Source organism: Pinus tabuliformis, chromosome 5_2 (assembly GCF_031772625.1).
Source record: "Pinus tabuliformis cultivar Carrire ecotype Pingquan chromosome 5_2, CPIR1, whole genome shotgun sequence".
Classification (NCBI taxonomy): domain Eukaryota; kingdom Viridiplantae; phylum Streptophyta; class Pinopsida; order Pinales; family Pinaceae; genus Pinus; species Pinus tabuliformis.
This window is the reverse complement of record NC_142306.1, coordinates 904,104,027-904,115,975: the sequence shown is the minus strand read 5'-3', so window position 1 is coordinate 904,115,975 and position 11,949 is coordinate 904,104,027. Positions and strand designations below refer to the sequence as shown.

General features: G+C 36.0%; 1 protein-coding gene across 1 annotated transcript; it reads right to left on the bottom strand.

Moving 5' to 3' along the window:
• Window positions 1-3,003: 3,003 nt before the first annotated feature.
• On the bottom strand, window positions 3,004-6,764 carry LOC149162234 (uncharacterized). Its single transcript, XM_089435657.1, has 2 exons — window positions 3,726-6,764; window positions 3,004-3,604 (listed from the first exon to the last, which is right to left on the bottom strand). The coding sequence occupies exons 1-2, from the start codon at window positions 6,622-6,624 to the stop codon at window positions 3,165-3,167; spliced, it is 3,339 nt and encodes a 1,112-aa protein (XP_089291783.1). The 5' UTR covers window positions 6,625-6,764; the 3' UTR covers window positions 3,004-3,164.
• Between the last annotated feature and the right edge of the window lie 5,185 nt (window positions 6,765-11,949).

Here is an 11,949-nt window from a genome sequence, read left to right as displayed (position 1 = left end):
TTTTATTCTATAAGACTTTGCCGCAAATTGGGGGATGCTGTGATTCTTTCGGCTTCTTATAGGGCGTCGCGAGCAATTCTTGATAAGATGACCAGTGTGATGGCAAGCTGAGCATCTAAAGGGGACTCCCCAAAAATCCAACCTCTGTCTGATCTTTAACTCCCTCCTAAAGATATCAATATGGTCCGAAAAACCCCCTCTATAAGCTTTATCTATCAGAATCCAAACCACTCTTTTATCTTTCTCTCCTAAACACCATGGGTCAACATAAACACACCTCCCTATGGCATTTCCTATTTATGCTAATGTTTCCTTTGACCATAATTCCAAGGGGAATCTGGGAAGTTTAACCCATATCAGGTTATTGGTAGGGGTATTCTTTAATGGGTTATAACCCAAATACCATCTGTGTAATGCCAGGAAACTTCTTCCATAAACCCATTATTGCTTCAGAATGGTTTCCAGGTCACCCGCACTAAGGAAATGAAAACAATACCACTCCTTTAATAATCTGGCCGCGATAGGAACATATCCTATTAATGGTTTCCATTGCAGCTCGAGCCAGCTTCTCATTTTTTGGTCATCCATCTCCGGGAAATGCCACCGACCTACCAGAGCATTATCCTGGAGGCTTCCTATGCGGTCTGCCAGGTGAGTGCTATCAATTTTAAAGGTTGCAGGAGGGGGGATAGTTTTTACAGGCTTTAGACTTTTCCTTGAATGGCCTTCCTCGTATGCCCTTCCTTTTGGCTCTATCTCGAAATTACTGTTTCCTCGAGGCGACCTTCCTCTATCGATACCACCCATGTCATCTTGAGAGTCGGAAGGGCGGATCACCATGTCATCCAGTGTGGACTGCCATTCATTAGACAGCTTGGTGTTGACGTGGAGAGATTCCGCCTGAATGGCCGCATGAATCATGGCCTCCATGGCTGATGTGTCTGATGGATAATCCATTCATAAATAGCTCACCTAAACCTTATCTCTTGGGTACTGAAGGAAATCCAAAAAGTATATATGTCAGACACTGTAAACTGATAGGACGGGTGAAGTATGAATAAAATACCTGGAGAAAGAAGGTTCAAATAACTCTCGTCTGACCGAAGTACTAGCGGTAGGAAGCCTCGGGAACAAAAGGTACTTTCTCCAAAAGGAGAGATTTCAAATTCGAGGCCAGCTGTCCCCCTATTAAAAGACGTATGACAATATCATGAGCTGGATTATGGCAGGAAGGAAGGATATTTGAGAAATGACGGCTCCATTTATTTCAGGAGTTCAGCTCTTGTCCCAAGTAGGATTAAATATCCTAAAAAGCAACAGATATGGATCTAAAAGACTCAGCCCGAGAAAGTCCTGAGAAAAGAAAGTGGATTAAAACTTGTACCACATACCGAAATCCGGCATCCCAGGGAAAATCCGGTCCAGAATGACCAGGGAGGATAGTATGGAGGGAAAACGAGAGCCAAAAACTCTACTACAGCATGAAGATCTTTCCTTTCTTGAATCAAAACTTTAGTCCAGATTCAGAGCAGCTCATGCCTTTCCAGAATGAAATTCTTCACGATGCTTCTTTAGGACAAACTATGCAACAACACAAAACCTCACAGACACACCACCAGGGTCCTAGCTTAAAGCGAAAATCTGTGCATGGCTTGGTAATGACACAATAATTTTGAAACTTTAAGACCGGTGTCCATGACCAACATGAGGATGGTTTTCGAGACATGTGAAAAGCATCATATACCAGAGAATGAGAAGAAAGAGTAGCTTCTAAAACTACCAGCCTTTTTGGAATATAATTAAAATTCAACTTCAGAACTAGTATTCACATCCAAATTTAGCTAATTCATAAAAACTGAGGTTTTCCTTTAAACAGAAAACATAACAAGAGGATCAGTAAGACTAACCTGGAGCCGCAGACGAGCCGAGGGCGAGGTGCATTCGGTAAACGAAGAGAAACATCTCGGCCAAAAAGAAACCAAGAGCCAATAGAAACAATAATGCGGAAAGGAAAACAGGCTCACCACTGTATTTTGAGAAACGCAGTGAGGAGGAAATAGAAATCCGCTAGGGACAGAAGAGTTTCAGTCAAAAAGTCAGTCAGAAGAAAGGGAAAGGAAACTAAGCCTAAGGCATGCAGAGCTCTTTTATGAAACTAGGCCTAAGACATGCAGAGCTCTATTCTGACAGACGTCATCTGATAAGCATAGTGAGAAAACATGTGAATAGCCTTCATGAAAAAACTGGCATAAGGAGACGAGGTTAGGAAAAAAGCACATGCATAGGATGCTACGCACCTGTGCTTAGCTTATAGGCTGACAGTCCACTAACTCGATCTCTGGTTGGATGTCGTTACCTGCACACCTCCGCTCGGCCGCCGCGCTCCTCCCCCCCCTTTATTCCTTAATGGTGCACACAACACTGGGCATCTTTATGTCATTCTTACTTGCGCTGAAAGTGGGGGTTTTGGCTAGATTTAGAAGCAATTTTAGGAAACCTCTTGGCTTCCATGTCTTATAACTTCTTAAAAACTTAAAAAAAAAAAAAAAAAAAAATGATAATAATAAGAAAATAGACTAGTTCAAACTATTTATAAAATTGTTCTCAATATAATCTCTTTCTACTTAATATTATAAATTGTATTCTATGATTATCACTGTGAACCACCCAAAAAAAATATCTTAATCAATAATCATGATCTTTAATGATTAAAAAAATATTTTAACTTAGAAAGAGATATTCCAAAAAATGTTTGTTGTTTTTTTCCTATATTAAAAAAAGATTTCATATAGAAAAAAATGGATTAAAAAAATGATCATATGGAAATTAAAAAATTAAAAAACACATTTAAATAATAATATAGATTATTTTAAAATAAAAATTTTATTTTAATTACATAATCACATCTATATTAATTAAATAATAATATATCTTATTTTAAAATAGAAAAATATTTTAATTACATTATTAATTAACTGAACAAATCTCTTCACAACATAAGAATATAAGAAATTTATTAACTAGAAAATAGATTTAACTACTTCTAAAAACCTATAATCACACTTACAACCAATGAAAATGCAGAACTATTCATCTAATCTAAACTAATCATTTTCCTCCAAATATATGTGCTGACCACTAATCATTTTCTTCCACAACATGCCCTAATCAGATTCAGATTCAGAAATGGCTTCGTCAGTGACCTGTCCAAGGCGGTTCAACTCATTTTCTGAATTCTTATGGATTTTGGCGACTAGCTGCTCTAGCGATGCCTCAATCTCTCGAAGAGTCGGTCGTTCATGAGGATCCTCTTTGCTACACATCACACCTATCTTCGCCAACAGCACAACAATTCCATGCCCCATAAATTCACTTACATCATGTTCTTCATCCCCTTCTTCCATTCTAATCTCCTCCACCAAAGTCCTGTCAATCACCTCCAACAATCTGTCGGGGAATGCATCGCCCACCCAACTCTGCAACGATTGCCCTTCTTCTGATAACACTGCATCTGTGGGCTTCTTTCCCGTTATCATTTCCAGTACCAAGATGCCGTAGCTGTATACGTCCCCTTTCATGGACGGGCGGCCTCCTGTACCATATTCTGTAACCAATTATATATATATAAAACCTTTATTAGTGACTCATATATAAAACCTTTATCACTGACTCAAATATTTCCCATATACAACATTGCTCAATCAATCTAGTGTATCAGTGTTTACCTGGTGCAATGTAACCAACAGACCCGATCACATGACTGGGGGTGTCCCCTGATGCTGCTGCCGTTGAATCGTTGATGAGGCGTGAAATACCGAAATCTCCAACATGAGCCGTCATCGTCTCATCCAGTAAAACGTTGGAAGGTTTCAGATCACAATGAACAATGGCCGGAGAACAGTAATGGTGAAGGTATGCCATTCCATGGGCCACGTCCTTGAGAATGCTAAGCCGTCTTTTCAGATCCAACCTGCAATTATTTTCTCTACAATGCAAATGCTTATCCAGGTTTCCCTCCGACATGAACTCCATAATCAAAGATTTGAGCTGCAAACTTGAGCATACGCCCACCATTCTCACCAGATTCCGATGGCGGACTCTTCCCAACGTCTTGCATTCTTTTATGAGTCTCTCGTATGCACCTCCCGATGTGGCAGACTGTATAACTTTGACAGCAACGATTGTGGCGTTGTCTAATACGCCCTTATACACTGACCCGTGGCGGCCACGCCCCACTAGGTTATCCGGGCTGAAACCATTAGTTGCTCTGTTCACCTCTTCCTCACTTACAATCTTAGTCTCGCGGAGTTGGCTCCTCAGCATCCTCCCTAATCTCGCTGAAATAGTTCCCAACAATGCAGACTTTCTGCTACGAAAATATATCAAAACCATGAAGGCTAGGCAAAATACCAATAGCAAAGTTAAACCAACCGAAGTGGCCAAGATAACTACCCTTCTTTTGGAATCATGATGGTGCCTTGTCGTCAATTTACAATGAGGTAACTCTATCCATCTGCCACAGAGTCCACTGTTTCCTAAGAATGATGTCAAATTCAGTTTTCTGAAAGCTCCAGAGGATGGTACCTCTCCTGTGAAGTTATTGTATGACAAGTTTAAATGCTTAAGCTTCTGTAATTTCTCTATAGAGCTAGGCAGGGGACCGGAAAGCTTATTGAAAGAGAGATCCAAATCTTGAAGTCCTGCAACTTGATCGATTGATGTCGGAATGGTGCCTTCCAGTGAATTGTGAGAAAGATTAAGGTAGTCAAGTCCAGCACAATACACTAATTGGCTGGGTATGCTCCCTGAAAAATTATTGTCAGAGAGATCAATTGCTTGAACCATGTGCATTCCTCCCAGTTCGGCAGGCACCCTTCCTGTGAGTGCATTATGCGAGACATTAATGTAGAACTGTAGGTTATGAAGGCTAGCCACTTTGGATGGCATCACGCCGCTTAGCTGGTTGTAACTGAGGTCCAGAAGCTCGAGACTGGAACAATTCCCTATACTGTCCGGTATGTTACCACTGAATTTGTTATAGCTGAGATCTAATCTTCTTAGCTGCTGCAAACTTGAAAAAACTTGATGAATTTCTCCAGAAAACTTGTTTTGAGAAAGGACCAGTTCATACAGAGCTTTCAATTGACTGAATTGATAGGGTATATTACCTTCCAAGTTATTCCGGGAGAGGTCCAGCAGCTGAAGAGTAGACAGCCCTCCTAGTGCAGAAGGAACTTCTCCAGAGAGCAAATTGCCAGCTAGATTCAACAGGATCAATCCAGTGAGGTTGCTCATCTCCTGGGGTATCTTACCAGTGAAACGATTCCCACCCAAATGGAGATAAAGCAGATTTTGAGAAAGACGGCCTATGCTTCCAGGCAAGTCGCCCTTAAGATCATTGTTCCAAAGATCGAGTCTTTGCAGATTGGTGCAGTTTGAAAGTGCTCCAAAGATGGAAATGGATTCCTCACTATACAAATGATTATCATGAAGCCTAAGTCTCTGTAGAAGACGGAGCTTTCCAAATTCCTGAGGTATGCCTCCCATTAAGAAATTTTCAGAGAGCCCGAGCCATGAAAGCTGAGAGCAATTTCCTAAAGATTTCGGAATGGTACCGTTTAATTCGTTTTTCCAGAGCAGCAGATGCTTTAAATTTGAGAGCTTTCCAAATTCCTGAGGTATGCCTCCCATTAAGAAATTTCTAGGGAGCACGAGCCATGAAAGCTGAGAGCAATTTCCTAAAGATTTCGGAATGGTACCGTTTAATTCGTTTTTCCAGAGCATCAGATGCTTTAAATTTGAGAGCTTTGTACCTATCTCCCACGGGATTTCTCCAGTAAGCCTGTTCTCAGACAAACTTAATGTGACTAACTCCGTGCAATTCAGCAGTGAAGGCGGGATTCCTCCACTGAGCTGGTTTGCTTGAAAACGCAGAACTTTAATTCTAGCGAGCATGCCAAGCTGAGAAGTGATAGTGCCGCTAAGGAAGTTATTGCTTAGATTTACAGACTCCATAGCCGAACAATTTCCCAAGGATTCGGGCACTTTCCCAGTCAATCCGTTGCCACGCAGTGAAAGAGTTAGCAGGTTTTGCAATTGGCCGAGACCACTCGGAATAGTCCCTGTCAAATTATTGAAGGACAGGTTAAGCAGCCTGAGAGATGTGCAATCTTTCAAAGCCTCTGGAATGGACGATATAAAGTGATTCTCATTAAGTACCAGACGTTTTAAGCGACGCAACTTGCCCAATTCGTTCGGTATTGTGCCAGAGAAACTGTTACTAGCCAGGTTCAACACGCCAAGAAAGGAGATATTACCCAAATGTGGAGGTATAGTCCCTTGCAGGCTCATGTTGTATAGATTTAGGCCATATACGCGAAGTCTGTGAGGGTGGCAGGTGACACCAGTCCAATTGCAGACATGATTGGCAACAATATCCCAATTGGCCAAGGTGTGAGAAGGATCATATGTGACGGAGGTTTTGAATGTTTGGAGGGCTTTTATATCGACCTGCAGTCGTTCACGACTTTTCTCATGATAATGATCAAGAAGATGGGTGTGTGAACAAACAAAGATGAGCATGAGTGTGGTGGTGATGAGGATGAAATCCCTGGAAGTTGCCATCTCCTCTTCTGATATACTACGGCCTCAACTGTTGAGCGATCGATACTTCAACAATTAGAAGCAATTAGATACATTTCTCTCAGTGTGCTTTCTAGCGAGGTAATGTTTATCGTTGAATGAAAAATGAGGAATTGTGGATATCCGATAAATTTGAGAGTTATATGCGGATCAGTTTCCTTCTTTGTGGGTGACTAAGTCGTCGATCTCGACTATTGACTACCCACATGGTGGGTCATGGTGCTCATTATTGTGCTTAAAAGAGAAGCAGTGGATGATAATTAATATTTAATAAGACTACTCCTTTTTTAATGGAGTAGTTACATAGGCGGAGGAATAGGCGCAATGTAACTCTGCGTGCCGCATTGATTTCGATTTTGAGCCGAAGAACGAAGCTGACATGTCCCTTAGCCAATCGAACATTCATTCCCTTAGTCACCATGACAAGATTAATCTATTTTTTTGTTCATGCCATTTTTCTAGGTCGTGCCTAACCATTTTACCCCAAAAAAATCTCTGACAGCCAGGTCAATTCGATGGAAAAAACACTAACCCTACACTGACAAGTACTCTGAATTAATAACCAGACTGGGTAGTAAATTCATTCTGAATCGAATAACTGAGGGGCACATGTAACTCTGCGCGGGGCATTGATTTCGACTGTCAATTCGATGGAGAAAACACGAACCCTACACTGACAAGTACTCTGAATTAATAACCAGACTGGGTAGTAAATTCATTCTGAATCGAATAACTGAGGGGCACATGTAACTCTGCGCGCGGCATTGATTTCGATTTTGAACCCTAAGAACAAAGCTGACATGAACCTTCGCCAATCGAACATTCATTCCCTTCGTCACCATGACAAGATTAATCTATTTTTTGTTCATGCCATTTTTCTCGGTTGTGCCGAACCATTTTACCCCAATAAAATCTCTGACAGCCAGGTCAATTTGATGGAGAAAACACAACCCTACACTGACAAGGTCAGCCAAGCCATAAATCCCAGCCAGGTCAATTTGATGGAGAAAACACAACCCTACACGGACAAGGTCAGCCAAGCCATAAATCCCATGTTGTACGGATTTTAATGCCTTATAGTATGCCTTTTATGTATTACTATAGCCATTTCATGTCTTTTATGTATTACTATAGCCATTTCATGTCATGGTTACGGACATCTGCACATCATTGGTTTGGGGCTATGGGTTGGTACGGTATATTGGTGTATTTTCCCGTGTACAGTGGGCGACGACGACACTTGTCAGATTGCAGATTCAGGTTCCGAGGTTTATGCAGGTTTCGTGCCATATCTCATGCCACTCAATAAATGCAGTAGTGATATGACCATAATGTGATATAAAATCACATAGTTTATATTTTTTTAAATGCAGTGATATGACCATAATATGATATAAAATCGTATAGTTTATATTTTTTTTTAAATCAATTTTTAATAGGAATTTTTAAAAATCACTAGTGATTTAATTTAAAACATAAAATATTTTGGAATTTTTTCAAACTACTAAATCGACATATACATTTAAAAATATAAAAAATCATAATCTCATCTCCATTTCCTCATATCTGAATAAATGTAATGATATAACCTGATATAAAATTACATAGTTTATATTAATTTATTTTTAAAGTCCATTTTTGTTAAAAAATTTCAAAAATCACAACTTGTTTAAGCAGCAAAAATAGAATGTCTCCGAAATTTTTCAAGCTACTAAATCGATATAAACATTTAAAAATATAAAAAATCATAATTTTACTAAAAGCTATTTCATGTATTACTTAAACTACATCGTATAAAATTACCACAAAATTACTGTTCTATAATTTTTCCATCATTTTAATTAAATATATGGTCCGTCAAAGCTCTGGTTTTTGTTTCGGGTGGCGTCCATATATCAATAGTTCTCGCATCTAGGCTTGATATTGGTATTGATATCGTTGTTTATATTTTCATATGTCTTTGTTAATGGCGTGAAACGAGAAGCATAAAAAAGGGTGTTTTTAAAGAATTTTAAATAATTTGAAATAAAATAATTTTTTATATTAATTATTGAAATAAATAAATTTAGAGATTTTAATTACAATCAATAAAATAATTTATATTAATATTAAATTATATTAATTATATAATTTATAAAATTTGAAATTAGGTTGAGAATTTAAGATATAAATAGAAATGAAATATTATTATATTAGTATTATTTATATAATTTATAAAATTAAAATTAAAATTAAATATTTAAAATATAAATATAAATTATGTAAATTTAACATTATTTTGAGTATTATAAATTTTAATAAAAAATAAATATTTATTTATGTATTCAAGTTTTTTTGATTCATAATAAATTAAGCAAAGTCTTTTGGTAGAAATCACATAAAAAGATTTTTTGGCAGACACTTTACCAACAAATGGGGTTCCTAATTAATATAATAAAAATAAAAATTTAATATATATTTGAAATAATATTTTTTATTATAGTAATAAATAAATAAATTTTATAATTTTAAATATAATATTTAACTTCTTAAATATAGCCATTAGAAATATATATATAAATTGACATGAACATTTTAATTAACCTAATTAAAAAAAGAAAATTTAAAATATTTTTTTATTATGGAAATTTATTTTATTATAATAAATAAATTTTAAAATTTTAAATATAATATTTAAGTTTTCAAATATTTTCATGAAAAACTCATTCAATATAATCTATACTAATTTTAATTATACATATATACGTTCAATCACATAAGAACTTGAATTTCAAAATACATGAACTCTTTATATATATATATATATATATATATATATATATATATATATCAAAAAAAGCACATAGAGTGGGGATTAGAGCTCGACATATTTATGTAAGGGCTAAAATCCCCACTCCGTGTGTTTTTTGAAATAAATACCCAAAAATATAATTTTATATATACTCACAAAATAAAAATAGAGTTCATGTATTTTGAAATGTATGAAAGTATGTATATATGTATAATTAAAATTAATATAGGTTATATTCAATAAGTTTTATGTGAAGTGATAAATGGGCTGAGATAAACTATAAATGAGAAATCATAATTGTAATTAAAATGCGTTAGAGATAATTTATACAACTAAATTTGGTAAATCTTAAATGTTCAAACTTCAAAACATCATTGACATTTCAGAGGTAAATACTAAAAATCCATCAATGATTGTTTGGTTTGGTCAGGAGACTTGGAAAATAAATACTAAAATTCCATTAATGGTTGTTTGCTTTGCCTAGATTAGGAAACAATTCAACTTCAACTTGGCATTGCCTAACAATTTGCAACAATTCATTAAGTTTCTCTTCAGGGAAATGACATTTTTGAATCCCATGACTCGTGTTCCTTATAAATGGGTAGCTACTCGCAAGGTAAATGACCCTAAACATGACTCATACATAGCACAAAATATTTGTGACAATTCATTAAGTTTTTCTTCAGAGAAATGACATTTTTGAATCCCATGAATTGTGTTCCTTATAAATGGGTAGCTACCCCTGAGGTAAATGCCCCTAAACATGACTTTGCATTTATTGCAGAAATATTATGGAACATAAATTTCATTTTCAAGTTTATTGATGAATTCCAAGAATGCACTGTTAGGTAGGTCCATTAAATCAATGTTGGAAGTTGAAACATCTGGAAAAGGAGTTTGAAAACATCAAAATAATTAAATATGAAATACTTAAGTAAATAGTATGACTACGTATGGATGTCTAATTTGGAACCATATAAAAAACATAGTTAGCAAGTTAAAAATTTAGTACATAAATATTAAATATTAAAGATAAATGTTTATGCTTTTGAATTATTCAAAAGATGATATTAGAGTTTAAGAAAGACAAATCACCCACATCATATTGATAAAATTCCCAAACTAATACATGGTTCAAAACTTGAAAATATGGTTGAAATATTGTATAGTCTAAAACTTAGAAAATGGTCAAATTAATAAGTATTCCGAAATTCCCAAAGGCTAAGGCCAAAAATGTATCATTAACAATGAATATTATCATAAATTTTGATCTTCAATAACAAGGCTATTCATGTAAGGTTGAGACTCACTCCGAGCTACACCTCTATCATCACTGACACCACCACAATCATTATTTCTAAGATTAAATGAAATGTCAGCTAAGGGTATGCCCACCAAGTCTTCTTTTAGTGAAGGATTATTACTATTATCATCAATCTAAGTAGCATCTTGGACATCCACATCCCATTGTACTGTATGGCCTTCTAAATACTTAAGTAGCCTACTTAAACAAAGTTGAAGACTATTATGACCGTAAACTTCTTGCACCATATTAGAGGTAAGCATATTACTCTTAACAAAGTGGGTGACACTATGGAGGACATTTGTTTTTCATCTATTGAGGAACTAACAACTTGAGATAACAAGTGTAAAGCAAGTTGTTGAATCTCTTGGACTTTTCCCCATATATTCTCTGCCATCCAATGGGATACCTTTTTGCTTAAATTTTGATGTCCTTCTTTGCATCCTAAGTGAATGTATAGGAACTAGGGCACAAAATCAATAAATTGCACTCACATCACACCTGCATCATCAAGGTATACATCTTCCTTATGGCAGAAGGAACCCATGCTTTTCCCATTCATCATCAATGGGTAGAACTTTGTTTGGTGTTTCAATATATCACTTTGAATTAAGGGCATATAGAGAAATGCAAAGAGAGGTATTGAGTTTTATCCATCTCTTCTCTACCATATTGTAGATTTATTAGAAAACCCTAAACGAAGTGTTCTCTAATGAACTATGAGTTTTATATTTTCCACCATGCTACCCATACATTAATATATTATCCAAAGAGTAATGGAATCAAAATCTATATACCTAATCAACATCATAATTGGAGTTGTAAAAGAATTGACATATCTACACTCAAGCCTCAACTCTTCTTCAAGAAGGGTATCTTTTATCTTTTTTGTTTAAGTTGATTAATATTTGGGCAGTGCATTACACTCTTGAGGAACTATAGTGGCATGTAAGGATGCATGCACCTCATTCATATATTAAAGAAGAATGAAGCATGTGGAAAAACATTGTTTGTTGTTCGAGACAATTTTTTTGGAAAAATTATATGTCGAGAAATTATAATGCTCGATATTTTGGGTGAACACTTCACCCATATTTAAGAACTGTAAGCTTAAAAAAATCACGATGAAGAGAGAGCAAGATCAGTTACTTTAAAGAGGATTATCCTTAATTATCCATTGGAAAAAAAATAATTAATCAATTAAAAGGGGTTT